The 26,676-nt window shown below is 49.2% G+C and overlaps 1 protein-coding gene across 1 annotated transcript in view; it reads left to right on the top strand.

The window, feature by feature from the left end:
* The window catches only part of DNAH9 (dynein axonemal heavy chain 9), a 304,796-nt gene that overhangs the window by 272,475 nt on the left and 5,645 nt on the right, over positions 1-26,676 (top strand). The window contains exons 62-68 of the mRNA XM_024127927.3: positions 2,312-2,439; positions 4,993-5,220; positions 10,647-10,838; positions 12,003-12,194; positions 14,066-14,236; positions 17,869-18,051; positions 25,553-25,942. Coding sequence (XP_023983695.1) covers positions 2,312-2,439; positions 4,993-5,220; positions 10,647-10,838; positions 12,003-12,194; positions 14,066-14,236; positions 17,869-18,051; positions 25,553-25,942 — 1,484 coding nt within the window. The remainder of the gene's footprint in view (positions 1-2,311; positions 2,440-4,992; positions 5,221-10,646; positions 10,839-12,002; positions 12,195-14,065; positions 14,237-17,868; positions 18,052-25,552; positions 25,943-26,676) is intronic.

Here is a 26,676-nt window from a genome sequence, read left to right as displayed (position 1 = left end):
GTGGGAGAGAGACGCAAGAGGGAGGGGATATGGGGATATATGTATAACTGATTCACTTTGTTATAAAGTAGAAACTAACACACCATCGTAAAGCAATTATACTCCAATAAAGATGTTAAAATAAATAAATAAATAAATAAAAATTAAATTAAATTAAATTTTAAAAAAAGAGAAGCGAGCACATGAAAGGTTTTTCATACTAGAGTGGAGAAGAAATAGCCTGCAAGTAACAAGACAAGGCTAGAAGGGTGTTCCCTTTCCTCCCAGCCCCAGGGGTATGTGGAGCTAGGCAGAGGGCCACGGACGCTGTAGTGTCCTCAGAGAGACTGGAGCTCGTGGAGGGACGGCCACCAAGATGCTCAGGGAGGTTCACAGTGCGGCCCAGCTCCTGGTGACACCACCATACGGGGCGCTGGAAGGAAGATCCGAAAGGGAAAGAGGAGCTGAAGGCAGGGGGGTGGGGGCATGGAAGCCGTAGCACATGGAATTTGAACTAATCTTTAGCTAAACCCTCTTTTCCTGTACCCTTTGTCTGTGAACAAAGAAAAGAAGTAGGGTCTTTGTGAGCAGAAATGTCACCGAGGCTATCTAATAATCCCAGCATCTTTATCCTGTTCTTTTTCTCTGGAATAAGTTGTTCATATTCTTGGCTCTAAAGCTGACATCACATCTATTGCCAGCTAGGATTTATAGAGTTTAATAAGGGTATTTCTTGGGTTCGTCTCAGTTGAATCTGTAATAACTATCCCTCACTACAAAAAGTCATCATCTCGTTTGGTCTGGTACAGTTAAAGAACACACTATAGTTTTTTTTAGTGCTTTAAAGACACATCCAATATTGACAGTGTTCTTTAAATTTTCTTGCACAAGTATCAAACTGCAACTTCAATTTTAGTTCCCCTGAAACTAAATTTGTTAAGTACAGACTTTTATTCTTTTTCTCTTTTAAATTTCTCCTCTTTTCTCTTGTGCACCTCACCTTCTTAGAAAAATTGCTCGACGATTCCTTCATGGTATTACACATTTTTTGATCCTTTTGTCTAAAGAATACTACGTAATTTCTCTGAACTTTATTGGGTTGGGTGAATAGCTGGTGTCCAAGCAGAATTGACTGCCTCTATTAAGGTTATTTCTTTGTGTGAAGTCTTTCTTGGGCTTGCAGAGCAACTCTTAAGCATCAGCCTTGCTGCAGTGACCCCGCTGTGACACGTGCGTTTGTGTGGCCGTTCCCTTGCTCCATTCCCGACAGTGAGATACAAGCATTCACACCTACGCAGCCAAGCCCCTTCTTGGCTGGCCTCTTGCCTCTCTTCACTCTAAGTCGTGCAAAATGACGAGAGTAAAGGTTCTACGTGGTGGGAATAACAGGGGAGAGGCTCATATGGCATAAAGTACAGGAAGCCAAACTACCCGAGTCCTGCCCCTCTTGGCCTCACCTCCCAGTAAGCTTCCAGGGAAAATATATATTATTATTAATATATTCAGGGGACAAAGCACGTTAGACCTGGCCACGCCCACACGCGTGCTACTCTTGGAGCCTTTCACTCCCTAGGATGGTGGCCCAATGCCTGGTCTTCAAGTGGAGGCTGCACAGAAGGGCAGCAGCACATGTGCCCGCTCTTGGGACGTCAACTGAAAAAAAAGCACGAAGTGAGAGTTGTGAGTTCAGTTTTATTGGGGGCAAAATGAGGACTGCAGCCCCGGAGACAGCAACTCGGAGAGCTCCGAGGAGCTGCTCCAGAGAAGTGGGGGAGGTCAGTGTGCACGTGGTTTTGGTGAAGGGGGGGCATGCAGTCAGGCACACGTGTTGGCAGAAGAGCAGACGTCACCGTGAAGGACTGGAGTGCTTTTCTAGATGTGAGGATACGTAGGAACTGGGCTCGTAAAATCTTCTCCTGAGAATACCTAACTATCTGAAGGCCTGTTCTGCCAGTTCTTCCCAGAGCACAGAGGGCCTCATTCCTGCTCTCCACCCTGAACTCCTTTCATAGGGTGTTGAAGGTCAGCGGCTACAGTAGCTAGTGACTTAATCCTTGTACAGGCAGATGGCAAGCGCCAGTTTTTGGTTGGCAGGGATTAAGTGAGGAGGGAGGGGTGAAGCATTTTGTCTAGACAAGCGCTTCCTTCTCTTTGGGAACAAAAAGCTGGAAGATGCAGCAAGCCCGCCCCGTGAAGGAAGAGGGTCCGTGTGTGAGGTCGGGGCGCACGGCTTCCCGCAGCCTGCGATGGGGGAGCCGCGCGGAGGTGTGCGTTTCCTCGTGAACACTCAATGGCATTAGAGGCAATAACGACCACTCCCTGCCCCTTTTAGGTAAAAAACTCGGATATACCTTCAACAGCCGGAACTTTCACAACGTGTCTTTGGGCCAAGGACAGGAGGTAGTGGCTGAGGCTGTGCTGGACCTGGCTGCCAAGAAAGGCCACTGGGTTCTTTTGCAGGTATGCCCCCTCTGCCCTGCTGGGGTCACTCTTGACCCCGTCCCCGGGTCGACCCCCGCAGTCCCCGGGCCGCCTTTCCTTCTGTGCCCTCGTCCCTGACTTCCCAGTCTTCTCCCTCCAGTCCTGCCCCGTGTGTTCTGCCCCTCACCCCACCCTCAGTACCCTCCCTCTCCCCCCACTCTCTGGTTTCAATGGCACCCCCGTCCAGAAGGAGGCCTGTTCTCACAGCGCTGCCTGCTCAGGAGGCCGGCGTTCAGCTGGAGGCTGAATCCCGTGGCGGCTGCTGATCTCTTCCCAGGCGTGCCATGCAGCTCTCCTCTACTCTGCCTTTCCACGTGTCGCGTGTTACAGGCTCTTCATTACATGCGTGACTAGAACGTCACACGTGTAACCAGGACTGAGCCTCTTCACTGAGAGTTCATGCTGGGGTCGGGAATCTGGAACACCTACCATTGTAGGAATACCTACAGCACTTCTTGTACACGTTTCACTAAACAGGTACAAGAAGTAAAGGCTGCCCCTCCCGAATCACGGCCTGCCCTCTTGTTCCCGTTTCCGCAGCTTGCAAGGATCCTGGGGCTGTCGGGCGCAGAGCGAGTGGCTGACTCCTCTCTTCTCCCGCAGCCACCTCTGTGAGGGCACCCATGGCTACATGGAAACCACTTACGCTATGGCTGTGTCCTTCTCTGCATTTTCTTAGGGAAAGAGACATTCCTTACTTACCTTTGGCACCCAGCACACTACCGTGAACGCAGTAGACACTCAACCAAAGCCCGTGGGGTAAAAGAATCAATGAAGAAATCAGTGAAGGAAGGACACATGGAAAAGCCAGTCCCTCCCCTCCCATCTGGCTTTGATTACCGAGAACTTCCTCTGTCTCCTGATGACTCACTGTACACTTCTTGCTGTTGGGTTTTCATCCTTAATTATCCCATTATTTATTTGGAGCCTAGCCGCAGAGGGATCTGCTATTCCCTGGGACACTTTTCCAGAAACAGTGGGAATCTAAGGAGAAAAGAGAATGACAGTGGGGCTCCTGCTTCCTCCCACAGGATCAGCGCGGTGCTGGGAGGGTGTGACCTCCCCAACTGTCTCAGGCTCATTTGCCAAAGACACCCCCTTCCGGGCGCTAGCACCTTCAGGAACCCAGCCCCCCAGACAGTGAGCAGAGAGCGTTTCCTCCCCCTGGTACCTACCGGCGGCCCTGATGTGCTTTCTGAGAGACCTCCAGGATGAAACTCAGACGCTGGGTTTCCTGAAGCAGTGGCAGAGTTTCTCACTGCGGGCCAGTGGTGCTGCCTGGCTCATGGAGCCCTGGCTCTCCAGGCAGCCAGCAAACTCTCCGCTCCCATAGAGTGATGACAACTGAATGCTTTCATTTAACAGAGTTTCATTTCTGCAATCGCGACAAACTCTTGCATAGCATTTCACAGTATACAAAGCCCTTTCAAATCCATTACCTTTGGTTATTTGCAGCAACCCTGGGAAATAAGTATGGGAAATATTATTGTTATTTCTCGTTTCATGGAAGAGAAGGTAGCACTCAGAGACCAGATTGCTGTGGCCCAAGCACTGTGCTCTGTGCCACTCTGTGTATTTAAGGCTCTGCCAGCAGGCTTCCTCAAATAAGTATCAAGTCAAGAAGCTTTTATCTATCCATCATAATGAAACATATTGCAATGAAGCAAAGTGACTATCCTTGCTAGAGTGAAAAGTGCATGCTGCAAGGTAGTGCTAAGAAATAAATGTCGTTTTACACAGACAGACAGACAGACAGAAAGGGATTTTGTGGCGGGAGGAGAAGGGCTCAACGACCAGACAGAGGAGCTTGGGCTTGTAGTAGGAGCTTTCCCCGTCTGGGAGCAGCAGTGTCTCAGTGTGTTTTAGGAAGGTAAGTTTGGCAACAATTAGCAGAATGGTTTCGAGAGGGGCAGGGGAGGAAGGAAAGCTAGCTAGAAGGAGTTTAAGTCAGTGCTTTTCAAGTCTTAACATGCATACAAATCACTGGAGGATCTTATTAAAATCCACTAATTCAGTAAGTCTGAGTCTGCATTTCTAACTGACTTCCAGGTAAGGCCAACATTGCTGATCCATGGGCCCCACTTTTGATCAAAGGCTCAAAAACATCCAGGTGTCAGACGTGGGGCTCTGGATTTGGAGTGTAACCACACATTAGACCCTTGAAGCGTGGCCCCCAGACCAGCAGCAGCTGCGGCACCACCCAAGAACTTGTTAGAAACGCGAGCCCTCGGGCCCCACCCTGGACCACCTGCATCAGTCACTCTGGGATGAGGCCCGAGAATGTTTGTTTCAGCAAGCCCTCCAGGGCATCCCGATGCCTGGTCAAGTCTGAGATCCTTGTGCTAGAGAGACTTAGGACACCGAGGGAAAGGATTGAATTGCAGGATACAAAGGGTCCCCGTTCCCGGGAACCCCAAGAATCATGCTGGGATGTGGTTTGTTTGAAAGTAAGGCCAGGTCCCTCCTCAAGCCGCCTGCCTGATAATTGTTTAAGCAGATGCGTGTAATCAAGGGGTCCTTCCTTCCCACCAGAACATCCACCTGGTGGCCAAGTGGCTCAGTACCCTGGAGAAGAAGCTGGAGGAGCACAGTGAGAACAGCCACCCAGAGTTCAGGGCCTTCATCAGCGCGGAGCCCGCGCCCTCCACTGAGGGCCACCTCATCCCCCAGGGCATCCTGGAGAACTCCGTTAAGATCACCAACGAGCCTCCCACGGGCATGCGTGCCAACCTGCACAAGGCCCTGGACAACTTCACTCAGGTAGGGGGCCCTGGGAGGGAGGGGAGCAGAGTGCCCCGCCTCACAAAGAGCAGATTCCCCGGGTGGGAGAGTAGCACACAGCTGGGGTGGGGGTGGGGGGACCGGCTGGAGCAGCGCCCGGCGTGGGCGAAATGCGTCCCCTCTGCAAGTGACCTCCAGCCAGCGCCCGCCAAGTGCAGCTCTCAATTCCCAGATACACCTGGGGCAGCCAAGCTTAGGGTGTTTCTTTGGCAAGAGGTGTAGGGGAGCTTTCTGCACATCTACAGGCTAACTGAATACTCCAAGATGGAGAAGGACAGAGTGCTGTAAATCTAATTGATAATCTAATTGCACTGGTCACACACTTATTAGCTAAACACACCGTCTCCAAGCAGGGGGCCGACGCTCTCGTTCAGATGACGTCCGCGTGCATCTTGAGTATCAAGAGTTCAGATAATCCAGGCAGCAGACGGTGGGGATCCGGACCGGAACGTAACCGCCTGTTAGACGCATAAAGCGTGGCCTCCCGACCAGCAGCATCAGCATCCCCTGGGCACTTGATAGGAATGCACATTCTCAGGCTCCACCCTACACCAAGCGAATCAGACACTCTGGGGTGGGGCCCAGGCCTCTGGGCTCTAACTAGCCGTCCAGGGGATTCTATCCAACAGTCGACTTGGAGAACACTGTGCTAGTGAGACTTGGACTATCCAGGCATAGGGTTCAAACGCAGGCTACTACATGACTGCAATCTCTGTCACTGGGAACTCCAAGACTCATGTCGTGGAGTATTTATTCAAAGCCAAGGCCAGGCCCGTGGGTATAAAAAGTACCGCTTTATATACCCGTTTGTAAAGTAGCACTTGCCAAGTCTGCAGCTCAGGCCTCTTGCATCTTCTCAGGAAGGCATCCTTTCTGGTCGCTTCTTCTTTGGGGAGTCCCACCCTTCTGGGAAAGAGAGTACGCAGAGGTGTGAACACCAGGAGGATGGGGGCCACAGGGCCCACCTAACGTCCATCTCCCACTCTGGCCTTGGTGGAGTCCAAGGGCAGGGTTCTAGGATGGGTCCTCCCCGACATCATCCTGTCATAACACCAGTGGGTCTCTAGCTTCACGGAACCCATGCTCAAGCTCACCGCCAGCCCCAGATAGGTCATCTAGGTAGGCTGAAACAGGCCGTCCGGCAGGACAGCCATTCTAGCGAGCCCAACGTAAAGCACCAGGAGCAGCAGCCCTTTGGGATTGAAGTTAACATGAGATGAAGACCATGTGTCAGCCGAGTCTCGGGAGATTTCACTGACTGTTTGCTACCCTCGTAGCAGCAGAGCAAAGGCCAACTTGCAGGGAAGCTTCCCCGGGATCTGAGAAGTGAAACTTATCCAGCCCCCTCCTCTTCCACTCACCTTTCCAACCCAGCTCCAAAACTCCCACATAATCTGGAGTAGAGAGCAGGGGAACATTACCAGGAGACCTCGGATATTTTAGCTTGCCATTTTTCCTACAAAATACCTTCCCATTGCAACGTGGTGCAGAGGGCAAGGTGCTTTTTTGTCCAGGGGCATTTTCTTTTCTCCTTTTTTATTTTTTCCTAAACAGGTCTTGACTTCTAGGTACTCTGTACCAGAGGTCAAAACTTCTCAATTTTCTAGATTTTATATTCCATGTAGGGGAAATAGACATTCTTAACTTTGAAATCTACAGACTTCTTTACAGGAGGTTGTAGCTGGTTCCAAGCAAAGACATTTTTGCCCTGAAAAGGCATTGGGACCACAGCTCAACTGATGGGTGGATAAACAAAAGATGGTGAATCCACACACTGGAACGGTGTCTGGCAATAAAAACAAAGCACTGATACATGCTATAACATGGGTGAACCTTGAAAACATCATGCTAAATAAATGAAAGCAGCCAGACACAAAAGTTCTCATATTGTACGACCCTATTTATCTGAAATGTCCAGAATAGGCAGATCTGTAGAGACAGAAAGCAGATCAGGGATTGCCCTAATCTGGGTGATGAAATAGTCTAAAACTAGACTGTGGTGATGATCACATAACCCTGTGAATGTGCTAAAACCATGGAAGTGTATACCTTAACTAGATGAAACATGTGGTATGTGAATCATGTCTCCATACAATTCAGTGGAAGAATCTTTTCAGCTGTTACTCACCAGAAAAAAGAAAAAAAAAAAAGGCATTGAGTAGCACGGCAACGTGAATGCATGTAATGCCACTGAATTGCAGGCTTAAGAAAGGTTAAGATGGTAACTTTTATGATATGTATATTTTACCATAATTTTTTTTTTCAAATTCGACTAGCACGGTCTAACATATTCTCACCCTCCAATATAATAGAGTCAATTTTTTTTTTTTTTTTTTTGCGGTACGCGGGCCTCTCACTGTTGCGGCCTCTCCCGTGGCGGAGCACAGGCTCTGTATGCACAGGCTCAGCGGCCACGGCCCCCGGGCCCAGCCGCCCCGCGGCACGTGGGATCTTCCCGGACCGGGGCACGGACCCGCGTCCCCTGCATCGGCAGGCGGACTCTCAACCACTGCGCCACCAGGGAAGCCCCCACGATTTTTTTTTAAAGTTGGGGAGGGCCAGACTGTCCTCCCATCCAGGCTGCCACATAACATTGAGCAGAGTTCCCTGTGCCATACGGTAGGTCCTTGTTATAAACCCTGTTTTAAAGAGTTCATCTGATTAGGCCAGGCCCATCCAGGATAATCTCCCTCTTAATTAACTCAAAGCCAACCGACTGAGTGAAAGGAGGAAAGAAGTAGGTGATTAAGAGATAGAAACTTCCCGTTGCAAACTATGTAAGTCATAGGTGTGAATGTGTAATGTGCGGAATATAGTCAACAACTATGTAGACTCTCTGTTTGGTGCTATATTGTAACTAGACTTATCATGGTGATTGTTTTGAAGTTTATAGGAATATCGAATCACTATGCTGTGTAACAGGAAATAACAGAGTGTTGTAGGTCAATTATACTTCAAAACAAACATACAAAGAAACTCATAGAAAAAGAGATCAGATTTGTGGTTACCAGAGGCAGGGGGTGAGGGAGGAGGAATTAGATAAAGGCAGTCAAAAAGTACAGACTTCCAGTTATAAGATAAATAAGTACAGAGCCAGGGAAGGGATGTGATGTACAGCATGATGACTATAATTAACACTGTATGTTATATATGAAAATTGTTAAAAAAGTAAATCCTAAGAGTTCTCATCACAAGGAAAAAATTTTTGTTTTTTAATTCTGTTTTTAAAATTTCTCTATATGAGATGATGTTCACTAAACTTATTGTGATAATCATTTCATGATGTATGTAAGTGAAACCATTACGCTGTACACCTTAAACTTATACAGTGCTTAATAATATGTCAATTATAGCTCGGTAATATTAGAAAAAATAAAATAAAATAAAACATTAAAAAAAAAAAGTTGGGGAGGGAGGAAGACACTAGGGTGCAGTTAGCCTGCTCTACTGCAGGGTACAGGGGGAGGGAATCCCCAGCTCTCCTGCCTGGAGGGTCTTGGACAGAGCCAGGGAAGGGGGCAGCAGCTGCTTCACATGGTATAGCTTCTAATAATTAATATTATAAAACTATGCCTCGGGGGGATTATTATCATCTACAGCTATACCCGGCTTCATCTTCTCAGCCTCCCCGTGGGCCCTGGTCCTGGGGCTTAACCCCCTGCAAGCCTAGTCTAGTCTGAGTCTCGGTTATCAGGCAACTGGGAAATATATCCCAAGAGAGGCTGGCTTTTCCTGGAACGTCCCTTCCACAACTGTTGGTGTTTGGGCCACTTATAGCCCTCTTCAGTAACTCATTCTGAGGAAGAGGGATAGATTTATGAGTGGATTCATTGTTCACAAGAGTTTTTATTGTTTCCTTCTGCATTTACAAGTGCCCTGGAACAGTGGCCTGGTTTATACGCCTTATGATTCACTCTGTGCCTTCAGAGCCCTAGTTTAACCATTTATGGGACAAATTGCAGAACTGAGCTCTTTTTATCACTGCTTCCCTGACCCCTGTGCCATTCGGGGGTGATCATTTCTCTCTGACCTTCATGTGAGTATACACTGTCAACCAGCTTCAGCAAGTGTGGCTTCTTGTCTGTCTGCTTAAAGGCATTTTTCAGCAGGACTCGATTTTCCACACGTCAGAGGTAACACAGGAAACACCCTACATGTCTGCAGAGAGCAGCGCTGCCCAAAAGGCAGCTATCACGTTCTTGCTTGCACGAGGCAGCGACTTTGCCCTCTGTCCCACCTCTGACCTTTCACATCCGTACCTTCAAGGCAAGTATGGTACCCAACCAAGGCACCAGAGTGACCCCCACATATCCAGAAAGACAGGGAGACTGTGTCACGGGTTCTCCATGGAAAAAATCAGACCTACCAGAAGCTTAGTCTCTCCTGCCCCTCCGCCCCTCCTCCCCGTGTAAGCAAAGTCTAAGGGCCACTTCTTAGAAGAAGTGCCAAGGCCGAGCTCAGTCCAGTTTGTGTGAGCTTTCAAAGTGCCTCTCGTGGGCTCTACCTGCCACATCTTGCTCCGTCCTGAACAAAGAGGAGCTCACTCAGAGGACGTGCTTAATTCCAAAGAATCCTGGGCTCTTGCCCTGACGGCCTTCAAAATGCAGCTTTTCCCTCCCCACCATCACCACCATCCCCCTTAATATCTAAGCGCAATTCCCCTGACTTCCCCTGGACTCTCCCTCGCTCCTCTTTTCTTCCCTCTGTCCCGTCCTTCATCCTCTCTTCATGAGCCACGCCGTCTCTCCCGCCTTATGCTTTGCAGCCGGGACCCCTAGGAGGCCTTGCTTCTGCAGCCACGTGTCCGACCACCCCTGCTCTGCTTCAGAGGAGACATTAGGGTGTGAAGGGCAGGGCACGGCACCCCTCAGCCTCTTGTGGCTCCGACTCCCACCCCCGCCCCACTTCCCTCAGCTCCCCCAGCAGATGAGCCGTGGATTCTTCAGTCACACAGGCAGTAATGACACCTACCAAGATTCCATGCTGGGCAAGAAAAACATGGCAGGAAGGAGGGAAATCAGAGATGATGCTGTGGGAGTCCCCTCCCACCTCCCAGAGCAAAGTGCCATTAACAGGACAAACACGATGCTCCCCCGGCCGCTGCCCCTTTTTCCGTTAGCAGTGCTTGGGAACCTCATTAGCACATCCATGTGTGTGAACTTGAACTGTAAACCAAACCCCGTTATAAGCTGAATCTAAACCTTAGCTCTGATTCTAGACTAAAACCCAGCCCCTCTGCAAGGTGCCCTCAAACCCGATTCCATGCCTGTCCACAACCCAGCCCACAGTCCTGCTGGAGCTCAAACCCTCATGGGAACACAGCAGCCCCGCCATGCTAACCCACACCATGGCCTGCCCTGCATCACGGCAGCTCTGTGCTAACACCGAGCAACATTTCCTTTCAGGACACCCTGGAGTTGTGTTCCCGGGAGACAGAGTTTAAGAGCATCCTCTTTGCGCTTTGTTACTTTCACGCCGTGGTGGCAGAAAGAAGGAAGTTTGGGCCCCAGGGGTGGAATCGCTCCTACCCCTTCAACACTGGGGACCTCACCATCTCTGGGAACGTGCTCTACAACTTCCTGGAGGCCAACGTGAAGGTAAAGTTTCTGGCGGCACGGAGTGGCTCGGGAGGGCACCTCTGAGAAGGATGATGTGGCATCAGCACGGCCAGAAAGGGGCGTGCTCACCGCGGCAGGTCTACACCCTCCCCACGGGGAGTGAGCAAATGCAAATTTACCACAGGGGCAACCCCAGGGCCAGTGTGAGGCTGCGGAGTGAGCACCACGGTGGGGGGTGAGCGGTGGCCAAGAAAGCTCAGGAAGCCCAGTTAGTGCCTCACGCCTGGTGTGAGCCACCCATTGGTGTCAGTCTCAGGGCCCCCCAGACCACCCTGTGCGCTCCCAGCGTTGCAGGGGGCGGTGATGGGCAGGAAGAGACCCCACACTCACCTGATACAAACTCCCAATTTAACTTGCCAAGGCAGACCTTCCCGTGGCGCACGCAGCTCCTTGCGCGAGCACGGTCTTGCGGAAGTTAAAGAAGCTAAACTCTGGCTACACCTCGCCTCCTTTCTCCTCTGTCTGATGTCTCCATCCTACAAAGCACACTAACAATCCACGCTCTTCCAGTTAAGGGGATGTGTACGCCATAAGGCTCTTCTGGTTCATGGACCAAACACAGCATCCTTTGGGGGACAATGAAGCCACCAGCCCAGAAGCAGTGCCTCTGCCTCCGGTTCCAGGGTCCTGGGAAGCCCACCACACAGCACACCAACCCTTCACGTGCCACGGCCACGCGGCTTTCTCCAGGTGGCTTCCACCCCTGTCTCTAACACCCATGAACTTGTGTGCTGTATTTCATTCACTTTGAACTTTCCAAGGAGATGATTAAATAATATGCTAATGAATGGCAGGAAATGGGAAAAGAACCCATGCCCTCGCTTTCCTCCGTTCGACACTGGCGTGATTCAAGGACCCATAGGTAGAGACTGACTTCACTGCCACAGTTAATGACTGTGAAAGAGGGAAGGCGTGTGTGCAAGAGTGCTGGTGTCTTACCTCTTCTCACTCTTTGATGTAATTCCTCCAGCGCGTAATGAGCTCCCACATGTGCCCGACCCCGCTGGGCACCAGGGGAGCTTGGACGAATAAGACGTGGTTCCTGGTCTCAGGAACCACCCTATCTTGTGGCTCACGCTCTGTCCACACGTCGGGCCATCCCAAGGCCTGCGTGGACATCTCCCTTTCCTTCCCGTCTCTCAGGTCCCCTATGATGCCTTGCGCTACCTCTTTGGTGAGATCATGTACGGAGGCCATATCACTGATGAGTGGGACAGGAGACTCTGCAGGACCTACCTGGAGGAATTCATCAAACCAGAAATGCTGGAAGGAGAGCTGTCCCTGGCCCCAGGGTTCCCCCTCCCAGGCAACATGGACTACAGTGCTTACCACCAGGTAGGGACCTGGGTCTCTCCCGAAGGACTGGAGATGCGCATGCAGGGCCGGGAAGCTCAGCTTAAAGAGCCGAGGTCATATCCAGCGTGGCTCTCAGCCTGTCCAATTTGAGAGCTACTACAGGATTTCTAGCCTCAAATTAGTGATAAAGTTGAACTTTTAGAGATCTTTTTATTCTTGATGTTTAGCTCAATAATTCTCTCTGGTGCTCTTTTCTACAAACAACATCTCGGGCATTTATCTGATTGTTTTCATTCAGGATATTGACACAACCATTAGGAGCAAAAATGCAGGTAAGAACTTAGCCAACTTTTGGTAAAGATTATATTAGTGGTTCTAACTATCTTCAGAGGGACATGCTCTTGTGGGCAGATCACTCACCCCTCCTATTCTCTGTTGGTTGCTACGATCACAGACACACGTACACATACCAAGAAAACATTCTCATGGAGTTTTTTCATACTGTCACTTTGGGTTTTCATTTTACTGTTACTTCAGCTATTTTTAAGGTGTGCATCTTTGCCTATTTACCCCACCATGAAAGAGTGTATTAAAAAGGAATTCAAACAAAAAAGCTTCTCTGTTGCTTGACTTTTGAACATCCCTAAAAGAACTCTTGAATACCAAACTTAAGGGAAATACTGGTCACAGGAACATTAACTACAAGCTTTACACAAATTTTTAATTCCTAAAATTTAAGAAGGTAAGTCATAAAAGTTATTTGGTCCATAAAAACTAGGCCTATGAGAAGAAATTAAAAACAATAATTCTCTTGAAAGTAAATAAAAGAATTTTTTAAATAAACGCTTTGAAGGCCTTAGCCAAGAAAGTTGTGCAAGAGCGCCCCCTACTGTCTGTGGAACAAATGCAGGTGATGGGCAATGATAACGTGGTTTGCACATTTCCAGATGACTTCGGTAGGGTTCCCCTTTCTCCATACCTCTCTTTAATCTGTCAGTAGATGCTTATAGGGCTTACCAGGAGTCCAGGAGTGTGCTGGGTGCTGGAAGAAATGCAAAAATAAACACGCAAATTTGCCTTTAAGGAATGAGCCATCTTTTACTTAGACTAGATGTTACTAACACCAAGAAATCATCAAAGCTAAACTTGAGGGATATTTTTTCGCTGTAATGGAGAGAATTGGCACAGAGTGCTCAGAAACATTTGGAGAAGGAAGTGAGCTTTACATGCTGGGGAGGATTTTTTAGGGGTGGCAGCCTATGGCCCACCACAACTGATCACAGAGATGTGGTGTTTGGAGACACATTGTTTTAAATGTTTTTAATTCAAATGCTTTCTGCCAGAAGCAAAGCTCACTTCATCCTACACCAGGATTCACACGTTTATTTTGCACACATGGTCCCATGTTTGCATTCAGGTTTATCATCCCTGATTTAAATAAACAGAGGGGAGAGAAAAGGAATTTAAGTGGGGAGGGCTGGGTAAAATTACCAGGCAGGAAAAGTATCTCTGAGGGACTCTGAGAAGTCCTCCTTGTGTGTGGAGGGACAGGTGTGGGTCAGGGCGCCCTGGGAGGGGCTGAGGTTGGAGATGGATAAAGTCAGCTAAGCTTCCCCCAAGAGAATGAGCTCATGAATGTGGAGGTTCTGGGAAACCAGCCGGGCATACACAAACGGATGGTGTAAGGATGTGCCCTAACAGGTGGGCAGCACGCTGAGGTCGGCCAGCATCGGTGAGTGGCGTCCACCTGGAGGGCGTCCACCTGGAGCAGGGTCCACCTGGAGGGCCAGAGGGGCCCCGGCGTCTGAGGCCTGCTCCGGCCCCCTGACTGCCCTGCAGAGGACTAGTCAGGTGGGAGATGAGAGACACGTCTCGTTGGTTTTCAAGTGAGCTTGCCCTTGACTTTTTAGTACATCGACGCCGAGCTGCCCCCAGAGTCGCCGCATCTCTACGGCCTCCATCCGAACGCGGAGATCGGCTTCCTGACCCAGACTTCGGAGAAGCTCTTCCGCACGGTGCTGGAGCTGCAGCCCCGGGACAGCCAGGCCGGAGATGGAGCGGGGGCCGCAAGAGAAGAAAAGGTATATGGAGGGGTTTCCCGAGATATTCTGGGGAGCCCAGGACTGCCGAGGTCGCCCTTTCTCCCGCCAGCCGCGTTGGGCTCCACAGCGCAGACTGCGCGGCGCATGGCTGGTCCAGCCTCGCCGCGCCGACCCTTCGCCTCCGAGGGACTCGCCGCAGTCACGTGACCAGGCGGGCCCTCGGGGTACCTGGTAGGACGTCCCTGCCGCTGGGTGTGGCAGTGCTTCAGTCGTCCCCCCAAAGGCAGGTTTTATTCCGTTTGTCTGCCAAAGTGAAGAAAGGGCAGAGCTGAACAATCGTGATTTGGGAACCTCGAAACGGACCTCATGGCTCCTTTCCCAAACTAAGTAGTTATGGGTGGGGAGCTGTCCCTAGACACCCCACCCTCACTCCGCCAACTAGACGCTCGTGTGGACGAACTCGCTCCTCTTTAAGACGAAAATGCGGTCTCTTTGTGGGAAGGACAGTTAGTCCCCGAGTCTCCTAACGCACCGCTAGTGCTACTAAGCACAGGACTTCCTGAAACTTCAGGAAGGTGCAGGGGAATTGTTGGCAGAGGAGGGTGCCGTGTGTGTGTGTGTGTGTGTGTGTGTGCGTGCGTGCGTGCGTGTGTGCGCGTGTGCGTGTGTGTGTGTGTGTGTGTCAGAGATGAATGAGGTACGATCACTTGCCAATCTAGGAGAACCCAATTGCAACACAGATACCGGGAAGTGGGCAGATTTCGCTAGTATACAGTTATTACCCATGGAGGAAAAAGAAGGAGAGAGAAGAAGAGGGGAAAGGGGAAAAGGACACAAAAGAAATTCACGTAATAATACAAATGGCCAAGAAAAATAGTAAAATATTCTCAACATCGCTCATAACTAAATGGAGTTAAGTGAAATATTATTTTTCACACAATGGTAAAATTTTTTAAATATGAGGATATCCAGTGGTGAAAACATAAGAAAAGATGTACTCCCATCTCTGTTAGTAGAGGTTTAAATTGTAGAGCAATTTGACAATAGCTACTAAAGTTTAAAATGTTCATATATTTTACTCATAATTCTATTCCTAGGAATTCAACCAGTGGAAACACTCAAAAGGGCACAGATGTTATATTTCTTTATTGCAGGATTGTTTATAGTAGTAGAAATGATAAACAGACCAAATACCATCCATAGGGGAATGACTCAATAAATTATGCTGCGCCAAAGCAGTGAAATAATACACACTGGTAAAAAACAAGGTAAAGCCATAAGTACTAACAAGGGAATGTGTTCATATTAGGCGAAAAAAGCAAGCTGAGGGACCTCCCTGGCGGTCCAGTGGTTAAGGCTCTGAGCTTCCACTGCTGGGGGCATGGACTCTATCCCTGGTTGGGGAACTAAGATCCCGCAGGCCACATGGTGTGGCCAAAAGAAAACAAAAACAAAACACAAAAAAAGCAAACTGAAAAATCTGTGCGTATTATGATTCCATTTGTGATAGATAGAAAGAGAAGGAGGTGGGGAGGGAAGAGAGAGCGATGGAGGGAAGAGAAGCAGCAAGGCAGGAAGGAAGGTATGGCAGACGTGATAAATATGGGGATGGATAGATGGATGATGGATGCATGATGGATAGACAGAGTCCTATGCATTGCAGGACACCTGCAGAAACTATAAACCAATATTTAACAGTGCTTTTCCCCCCCTTTGAAGGAAGAGGCAAAATTGTGGGAGGATTTTGCTTCTAATATCAGAGGAATCTATAATATTTAGACTTTTATGGTAAGCATTTATTACTTTTCCAAAAGGAAAAAAAAAAAGAGGTGTTTGCTTGTGGAAGTAAAGTAGACCACATCCCTTGGCATGCACTGCTCCCATCTGAAGAGTCCTCTCTATGTCTGTGGATTTGCTCCCTCCTCAGGCAGGGTCTCCAAATCCTCCAAGCCCTGATCAGTGACGGAACAGAACTCTGTCTCCCCATGTTCAATGTGTTTTGAAACAGTAGCTCCAGACTATCTTTTCCTTTCCGTGAATAACGTCCAAATGGCAGCTTGCTGATACAGGGCTGTTTCTTCAAATTCAGCTCCAGAGACAGAACTATGACGTAGTTTTAGCCATTTGCCTTCTGTCTCAGCAGCAGCTTCCAGGTACTGCGAAAATTCCATTCCAGTTTTTGCTATGACAGCACCAGAGACCCATTTGTGACACGGTAATGAGTTTTTACTTTCTTTTCTTCTAACATCAGCTCTTTTCCTAGATAATGTATTGTCTGTTAACAATACAAGGCAAAATTAATATTAATAATCCTGTACATGTATAGGGTCCTTTGTAGCTTTCAGATGCTGCCACACTCATCACCTCTTTTGGTTTGATCTCTTCACCAGCCCTGGGAGCTGGCGGGGGAGGGGGCAGTGGAGAAAGTTGCTCTTGGAAATTTTTAATAGATGAGAAAATTGAGGTCTAAATGACTTGCTTAAATTCACACGGGTGATACATAACAACGCCGTATTAACTCAGTCAGGGTTCTTTGGTTGCAAGGAACAGAGGCCAGTTTCACTGAAATAGGCAAGAAATAGCTCACTGAAGAAAGGATAGAAACCACAGTGGCTCTGGGGTCCCAGGCAGAGAGAAGAGTGGACCATCGCACTTCCCTCCACTTTCTGCACCTAAATCCTGGGCTTGAGATTCAATTTTCATGCTCCTGGGAAAGATCATCTGATTGGCCCACTTGAGTCAGGGGAGGGCTGGGCCCGGTGACTGTGCCCCAAAACAGTGGGAAAGAGGTAATTTCACAAAAGGAGACAGGGACCCGTCATTGGAAGAAGAGGGATGAGATGAACGAATCAAAAGAGCCTCCACCACACACGTCCACCAGTTCTCCTGACTCCAGGAAGCGCTGGGACTGGAGCCCTGGCTCCCTCTCTCCCTCCCTCCAGTCCCTCTGGCAGCCACACGTTCTAGTACGTCTGCACTTTCTCGTTCTTCCTTCTCTGCTGACAGAGCTCCTGGGCTTTACTCATTTGCTTCAAAATGGCAGACTCGGCCTCCCAGTGCTTTTTGCCCCCCAGACAGCCCAGAATCTCGGTGCCTCAATTCCAGTTTTCCAGGAGAGAGGCCCTGATTGTTCTAGCTCCCCTGGTCTAATTAGCTGACAGTCTGTGTCACAAAAGGATCCGTGGGCTGTGGGAGGAGGTTTACATGAGCTGTGGCGATGCTTCTTCCGGGACCCAAGGACAGGACCTGCGGTGCAGCCTAGTGGAAACTCCGAATGGAATGTTTATATGTCTCCGTCACTGCTGCCCATTGCCACGGCTTCCCATGCTTCCAAATGACCGCCCTAGGCCCAAGTCTGTCCTGTGCCCTTCTAGCTCGATTCCCACAGCTAACAGGGTCAGTCTCTGGGTTTTTCAAGTCCCAGTTCTCAGAAAGGCCTCTGGGTTCATCCTCTTAAGCTGGTCGCGGAAGTCACAGAGAGCCGGCCAGCCTATAAGGGAGGCCATGCTGCGGTTGGTCCGCAGCCCCTGACCCAGTTGACCTCAGCAAGCGGGCAAGGCTATGCCCAGGGCACGGATGACTGGCATCTTGAGTGCCACATGGCAGGGGAATGGAGGCCTTCTGGGGAAGTTGAACCCCGTCTTAACCCTGTGTTTCTTGTCGTGGGGCAGGTCAAGGCCGTCCTGGAAGAAATATTGGAGCGGGTGACAGATGAGTTTAACATCCCAGAGCTGATGGCCAAAGCGGAGGAGCGCACCCCCTACATGGTCGTGGCACTCCAGGAGTGCGAACGGATGAACGTCCTCACCCGAGAGATCCAGCGCTCCCTGCAAGAGCTAGACCTCGGATTAAAGGTGGGTGAGGCTGGGGGCGGGGGAGGGAGGGCATCGCCAGCGGGAACCCCTTGCGGGAGGAGCTGGAGAGCAGTGGTCACAGCAGCCTCACTGCCTAAGAAGGTGCCGCTCCTAGAAACCAGAGTCTGGCCAGGCTGCAGGGAGGGTAAGGCAGGCTCTGAAGCTGGAAGCTGGGAAGGCAGAATGAGCTGTGACTGGCAAGCTGCCCGGGAGCCCATGCTCTGAGCACCGAACAGAAGAGAAGTCTTGATGCCCTGTGTCTTCTGCTGACATGGGTGGTGTTGCTTTCATGGGACGTAGAAGTGTGTGCTGCATCAACGCACAGGTTCTAGACAGCCCTGGACCGCCTCCCGGCTCTGCTGCCTCCTCGCTGTGTGGCCTTAGGGTGACTTAAGTCTCACTGCGTCTCAGTTTCTTCACCTGTAAAACAGGGACAGTGGTCCTACTTCATAGGGCTTTGGGAAGGATTCAATAAAAAGTTTGCATAGAGTGTTTAGAACAATGCCCAGCATGTGGCAAGTACCCAGAAGCGTAAGCTGATGGCATTATTATTACCACCCCATCAGAGGAAAGGAAAGAACTTTAATCTTTTGCAACCTCCTGGTTATCTGAAAGGCCCAAGATACGGCACAAGCTCTGACGTTTCTCATGAGCAATGAAAGAGTCTATTATTTATACCACCAGTTATGTAAATAGATCTACTTTATTCACCATAAGATAATTCCATCAAGTGCCCAGCACAAAGTGTAACAGAAAAACGCTATAACTGTTCACCTGGATGAGAGGTGAGTGGGAGGTCCTGCTGCCTTTGAGGAGCTGAGGAAAGTAACTGTTGTCAGTTTACACTGGCACATTTATTAAAATAATTGTAATCCCAGACAGAGGGCAAGTGAGAACCCAGTTTTGTAGGCAGCAGTGAAAGCTCAGCCCAGCCCTGGACGTCCAGGCCTGTGATGTGCTGCTGCCCTTGTGTCTGGCTCTTGGAGTCATATGACCACTGTCACGGGTGCAGAGGACACACAGCCATGAGCGTCTTCACGTGTGGTCACATAGAAACTATGAAGTAGACTGAGAAATCTGGGTGAGTTTTTTTTTAGTCTTTTAATTCCCATTCTGCCCCAACATGGATAGAAGGAAATAAGGAGAAAGGAGAGACGGGAAGGGATGTCGAAGACTGATGCTGTTTGGCAATGTTACCAAATTATGCGCCGGCTTGTAATCAAAGGAAATACAGAATTCCATAGAACAATCTCAAACATAAATAAGGACCTTGCCTGTCATTTTATGTGGCTCAGTTCCCTACGTACGCAGGTATGTATTAGTAATGATCTTGAGCTTGTTTGTTGCAGTCTTAGCTTAGTGAACCTGTGCAATTTGGTGCAGTCTGTTTACCCATCTGACTTCCAATTCATTCACTCATTTTCCTTTCAAGAGCCTTCGCTGCGGTTTGGTGTCACGGATCCCAGTGCGCGCCGGGGCAAGGATGACGGGGTGGGGAGGGAGTTGCTCTTTTCCTCCAGTCTAGCTCGAGCAGGGCTGGTGGATGGCCAGCCTCGGTGCTCTGCCCTTGGGGAGACAGCGGAGACTGACAGGGGAGCCCTCCTCTCCAGGCGGACAGGCTGGCGGGAAAACGAGCATACAGATGGATTACAGTACCAGGCAGGATTGATTCAGGGCCACACGGAGAGAGGAGCGAGAAGAAAGGAAGAAATAAGTACGTGGAATCAGGGATGGCCCCAGCGGAGAAGTGGCATCCAGGGGGCTTTGGAGGAAGGGTAGGATTATGACATGTGGCAATAAGAAGGATCTGCTAGAAGTCCCAAGGTGAGGAACCCTAAGCCTGTTCTAAGAGTTAACTTGGTTTGGCTGGAGCAGAGGGTCCCCTCAGGTGAGTAAGAGTGATATGGTGAACTTCTAAAGGTGACTGGTGGTGACAACATTGACCCAGCAGCAGTCAGGACCACGGTATATTGCCTTTTTCTCCTGGTCCCCTGTGAGCAGTGGGGACAGACAGAGCAATCTCCGCTTAAAAACGCTGTCATGAAAGCCCAGTCTCATTAGGACAGGGCCCCCAACTGGCCTGCTCTTCAGACTCCCTGGGGGCTTCATCCCAATATGTGTTCCTGTCTCCGTCCTCCAGTCCCACCGGCCTCTGGAGCTGGGCTCCGGAAACCTACATTTTTAGCCAGCAGCTGGGTAATTCTTGTGGCGAGACAAGTTTGTGAATAGCATTAAGGCAAGTAGATAGAAGAAAAGATGGACAGATGTCTTCCTGGAAGAGTGAAGGTGCAAGGGGACAGCGGCAGAGTTCAGAGAAGGAAAAGTTTCCAAGTCTGGGGAAGAGGTTAAGCTGAGCTGCAAGAAACGGGAGTCAGAGAGGAAACGGCCGAAGGCAGCAACTGGAACAGGAGGGGTTCACAGGGCAGCCAGGCATGTGCGGGAGACGTGAGGGTCCCGCTGGACAGCGGCTGGTACATGGAGCGGTGAGGAACTCACATCCCAGCTCCCAGAGGAACGTGGAAGGGAAAGCATACTGGGAGGAGAGGAGATTCTGAGCGAGGTTTTCCTTCCGGTCCTCTCTTTCTCTTTAACAGCCACTTTGAAGTTCTAGGACTGTTTTAGGTGGAGCACAGGGAGACATGGGGCAACTCACACTACCCAGCACATCAAACAGGCAAACCCAAATGCTCTGCCCAGACTGGGCACCAAATTAGAAAATGTCTGACTTTTTAAGTCATTAAGTCAATACCCTTAGCATTTTTGATTAAGAAATTTTTATTCATAGTTGGCTGGACGGGAAACCATAATGCTACCCAAAAGTACTGGCTGAACTGAGAGGCACAGCTCTCTAACCCCTGAGGACTGTGGGAGCCCACAGCACACAGCACACAGAAGTGGCCACCTGGGAGAGGTCTACCAGCCACAGCCGTGTCCCCACAGAGAAGAACTCAGGAGAGTCAGACATCTGGCTCTCAGCCTTACACAATGAAGAACCAGGTCCTGTGAGCATCGCAGAGCTGATTGGTCAGAGGTACTGACTCCCACTAACCAAATGCACAAAAGCCTGATGTACAAAACTCCCAAATGCCAGTTTATTCCTTTACAACTAGGTACTTTCAAAGCGCCATTGACTGATGGCAGCCTGCCCAGAAAATTCTCTACCTGTGTAGGAAAACTACAGGAGAAGCTGGATTCTCATGCACTGTCCAGTATGGTAGCCACTAACGACAGGTTAACACTTGAAATGTGGCTAGTCCAAACTGAAATGTGTTGTAAGTTTAAATTAAATGCCATATTTCAAAGATATGGGACAAAAAGGGGAAAATATCCTATTAATAATTGTTATATTGATTAAATATTGAAATAATTGACATTTTAAATCTATTTAGTTAAATAACATATTATGAAAATTAAATTCATCTGTTTCTTTTTTTTAATGTGGCTACTAGAAAATGTAAAATTACACACATGTAATTTCGTGAATTTTAAATGTAAAATTACCCATTCACAACTTGCGTTATATTTCATTTGGGCAGTGCTCTCTTGGATGGAGTCATGGCCAGCCCAGAATCTGGGGCTGGGAACTATTTTCTATTATGCAGATATTTAATGGCATCAAACATTTTCCCCCTATGCTTCAGTGGCTGATTGGCCCTCCTAACTGACAAATTCTGTTTTTCTAAACATGTGAAAGATGTTCAGTCTTAAAGCCCAGCTCGCTTACTTGGGGAACCGCTCTGGCTCTTTACTCTCATCCGTTGTGTGTTGACTTAAGAGTTCAGGTTGTGCTTTGGCCCTTTAGTGACTTACGGTCACCACCCCGCAGGCAGCTGCCCTGGCCCACATGCCTGCTAGAGTGCATAGATGGACCGGCTGCTGTCACCCGCATTCTGGACGCCAGACTGGGAAGGGTGGAACCCACATGATTTCCACTTCCCTCCCCATCTCTTTACCTCCTGGGGTTTCATTCATTTGAAAGCTGGTTGCAAAGACCACCTTCAGAGGGAAGGAAAAGCAGACAGGGGCTGACCCTCAGAACAGGGTGCAGCCTGCAGCCCCTGGAGAAGGGCGTATGTGGGCGTTGCTGACCCCACGTGACGGACGCTGGCCACGTGCCTGCGAGCCCAGAGCACCAGCCACTTCTGACCCTCCAGAGATGCCCTTTACAGATGGACATTCCTGGCCATCCAGAGGCTGGAGTCCTCAGGTTTGGAATGGAGCCTTTGAATCCGCGCTTTTAACAAGCGCACTGACTTAAAGCAATGAAGGCCTAGAGGGCAAATCAGGTTTTTATCTTATATTCTACCTAAGAAAGACTTTGAAAGCATTTATTTACAGGGACAAAAAAAGTGGTCAAGGCCACATCCAGGTAGCCCTCATACCCACCGTAAAGCGCCCCCCAGTCTTTAGTTCTCCCTGCTTTCCCTGCAGTGTAGACGTGGAACAAGCCAGTCACACAGGACCCTGAACTACGTCATCTTCTTAAGGATGTAGTGTTCTCTTTGTGAGTTTTCTTTTTGTCGACTCTTGACCTATGAGCACATAAGTGCAGACATTAATCCATGTTGCGTGGGATCCAGGCAGGGGGAGTTTGAGGAGGTCAGGCTCGAGGAGATGGAAGCAGGCCCCTCTCGCGGTAGCTGGGGTCCTCACAAGAGGCCTGCTTACCCACAGTTTGGCCCAGAAACTCCCCGTCTGCCCACCCCACCTCCAGCCATCTGGCAGCACCTGAGGAAATGAATTTTCTCTGAACACCTTTTAGCAAACGCTGTCCCAGAGCCTGTAGGGTTATTCCTCTTTTCCTAAGAAAGGGACCCACGTTACACTGAGTGAATTTGGAGTGGGGTTCTCTCTGGTTTCTTCTCAGCCCCGCCTCTGAAAGTGAGTCATTTCTATGTCCACTCAAGGTCATGGGCAGATCTGAGTTCATCACCCTAGCCACAAGGTGAATGACTTCTTCTTTTCCTAAATCGTTCCTGCTTCACTCTCAAACGTGCAGAACCTAAGAGACAGCACATTCTTTAAGGCTCCATCACTCATACTTTCAATTAGTAAATGCAAAATCATTGTCAGAGTAACTTCTAAGCAGATGTGAGAAATTTTTAAGAAAGCCAAGTTACACATTTTATGCTTCCCTGCTGTCAAAATGATTTTAGATTTCTGAAGAGTGTTAAGTATTGCATATAAATCCTTTTATGATCAGATTTTATTTTTTTATTATTATTATTTTAAAAACAGGTTTATTTATTTATTTTTTAGATTTTATTTATTTAGTTTTGGCTGTGTTGGGTCTTCGTTGCTGTGCGAGGGCTTTCTCTAGTTGCGGCGAGCGGGGGCCACTCTTCTTCGTGGTGCGCGGGCCTCTCACTGTCGTGGCCTCTCTTGTTGCGGAGCACAGGCTCCAGACGCGCAGGCTCAGTAATTGTGGCTCACGGGCCCAGTTGCTCTGCAGCATGTGGGATCTTCCCGGACCAGGGCTCGAACCCATGTCCTCTGCATTGGCAGGCAGATTCTCAACCACTGCGCCACCAGGGAAGCCCAATGATCAGATTTTATTTTTAGAGCAGTTGTAGGTTCACAGCAAAATTGAGCAGAAGCGGAGTTCCCGCATCCCCCTCCCCCGACCACACCCAGCCTCCCCGTCAACAACACCACCCCCCAGAGTGGCCCATCTGTTACAGCTGATAAGTCTACCCGACTCCTGACACTCACCAAAGCCACCTGTAGTTCACATAAGGGTTCACTCTGGGTGGTGTACGTTCTGTGGATTTGGACAAATGTGTAATGACATGGATCCACCGTTTTAGTGTCTTACAGGAGAGTTTCACTGCCCTAATATTGCATATATTTTAATTTAAGCACATGATTTCTTCTTGCAATGAATTTCAGAGAAATAGAGGTTTTTATAGGACCTCACCGTTTTCAGAAGTGGCACATCTCTGTGTAAGGCATGGTCACGCGGAGTAAGTGATTGAATTAGCCGGGGGCGATAACCAAGCAACAACGGACTTCTCTGTACCAGCAAACAGCTGCGGCTGGCGGAGCGCGGGGCTCCACCTGAGTTCGTCTCTATTTGTCTCTCTGCCACGGCCCTCAGAGGTGTGCCGAAGGACCCGGACGTTTTCATCCTATGTTTTCCAGTAGTGCTGACCCAGTCCTGTTAGGTCAGTTGTGGGATGGTTCCAGAGCGGGGGACCTTACCTCCCCACCAACTCGTATGGCCAACAACATTCACAGGTGCAAAAAACTTCTTGGGGCTTCCCTGGTGGCGCAGTGGTTGAGAGTCCGCCTGCCGATGCAGCGGACGCGGGTTCGTGACCTGGTCCGGGAAGATCCCACATGCCGCGGAGCGGCTGGGCCCGTGAGCCGTGGCCGCTGAGCCTGCGCGTCCGGAGCCTGGGCTCCGCAACGGGAGAGGCCACAACAGTGAGAGGCCCGCGTACGGGCAAAAAAAAAAAAAAAAAACTTCCACAGACACACCCCGACTCAAAACAACCCAAAACAATTCTGTGGAGAAGCAAATTTATTTGGTGTATTATTTATAAAAGCACTTTATAATTATGTGAGTTAATTAGCCATGGAAAACTTAAAATTTTTATTTTAAAAGGAAAAATAAATACAGCCTATGTCTTTTTCCTTTCAAGTCTATTGGACTTTATTTTTTTGGAATGAGTCTTGATTTGTCTGCATATCTTCTTATCTGCAGTTTAGCCAGCGTGTACTATTGTATGCCCATAAACATGTTTTATTAAAACTGCAACATACAGAATTTTTAACACGACCCTGGCAAAAACACATACACCACAGTTTAATTACCAAACAGAAAACTAGGCCTTTCTGTTTAGAGCAGTGCTGTCCAGTAGAACCCTCCGTAATGATGAGAATGTTCTGCATCTGCGCTAAGGGCACAGTGCCTGCTGATGACATGAAATGTAGTTAATGTGACTGATAATTTTACAATTTTACCTCACTTGTGCTTAAATAGCTTCATAGGACTGATGGTCATAATATCAGACACGGCAAGCCTTACTGGGTACCCTAACCCCTGTGCAGAAACCACTGCAGTAGGGACGACACCTTCAAGAAATTGTAGATCCTTGCAATAACTAAGGTTACAAAGTTTAATTTAAAGATGGGTTTCAACGTACCTCTTCCTTTACAGATTTCATCTAGCAATCGGAAGAGGATTCCTCCTTTGCTGGAGGAGAACGGAGGAGCCCAAGCTTTAGGGTAGGGTAGAATCAGCATGGAACCCACAGGTGGCTTGAGGTCTGCAGTGGACCTAAACTACTGTCAGTAGATACGTGTAGACTCTGATACCACAGCAGTGGGGAGAGGACCAGTCTCTGTGAGACAAACCTTGCAGATCGAGTACTAGACAGAGACTGTCATTGTGTCACCCACCCCGGTAGTCATCTCCTGTCTTCCCAAAGATCCCCGAGGCCAGCTGTTTCCAGGGACTTGCTGCCCCTCACTTTTTCCCCTCTCACTCTGTCTTCAGGGGGAGCTGACCATGACCAGCGACATGGAGAATCTACAGGACGCTCTGTACCTAGACATAGTGCCGGAACCCTGGGCCAGGCGTGCCTACCCTTCCGTTGCAGGCCTGGCAGCCTGGTTTTTGGACCTGCTCAACCGAATCAAGGAGTTGGAGGCCTGGACAGGCGACTTTACGATGCCCTCCACTGTGTGGTTGACGGGCTTCTTCAACCCCCAGTCCTTCCTGACCGCCATCATGCAGTCCACGGCCCGCAAGAAGGAGTGGCCCCTGGACCAGATGGCCTTGCAATGTGACGTGACAAAGAAGAACAGAGAGGAATTCAGGAGCCCCCCTCGGGAAGGGGCCTACATCCATGGCCTCTTCATGGAAGGCACTCGCTGGGACGCACAGGTAAGTCCTGGGATGAGCCAAAGGGCATCCCCTGTGGGCTGATTACATACATATTGCCCCCTGTAAAGTACAACTGCTAAAAGGGATGCCCCTTTAGCATCCCTTGAGGCTGTCAAGTCATTTCTATGTAGCCAAGGATGACGTAAAGAGCGCAGAGTGAGTAGAGAGGTTAAAAGCAACAGACGGGCTGGATCTGAATCCCAGGACTACGCTTACTAGTTCTGTGAGAAATCTGTTTACTCAACTGTTTTTTAAAAAATATTTATTTATTTAATTTATTTATTTGGCTGTGCCGGGTCTTAGCTGTGGCACGTGGGATCTTTGTTGCTGCGTGTGGGATCTTTAGTTGCAGCGTGTGGGATCTAGTTCCCTGACCAGGGATCGAACCCAGGCCCCCTGCATTGGGAGCGAAAAGTCTTAACCACTGGACCACCAGGGAAGTCCCTACTCAACTGTTAAATGGGAAAACAGAGTTGCTGTGATGGTTAAATGAATTAACATGCAAGACACTTAGAACAGTGCCTGGTACACAGGGAGTGCTCAGAACTTGTTGTGTGACCTGGGGGTATCACTTCACCTCCCTGGTCCACTTTCCTCATTCAGGAGCTCTCGGAGGGTAGGAATCCCTCCTGCTTTTTACACTGCTACGTGTTAGCAAAGGGGTGCCAGTGATATCATTTAAAGTGACACTTTGAATGTATTCCTCACCGCAGGCTAATACAAATTTGAGTCAG

Source organism: Physeter macrocephalus, chromosome 14 (genome assembly GCF_002837175.3).
Source record: "Physeter macrocephalus isolate SW-GA chromosome 14, ASM283717v5, whole genome shotgun sequence".
NCBI classification, from domain to species: domain Eukaryota; kingdom Metazoa; phylum Chordata; class Mammalia; order Artiodactyla; family Physeteridae; genus Physeter; species Physeter macrocephalus.
This window is presented reverse-complemented; position numbering and strand designations above follow the sequence as displayed.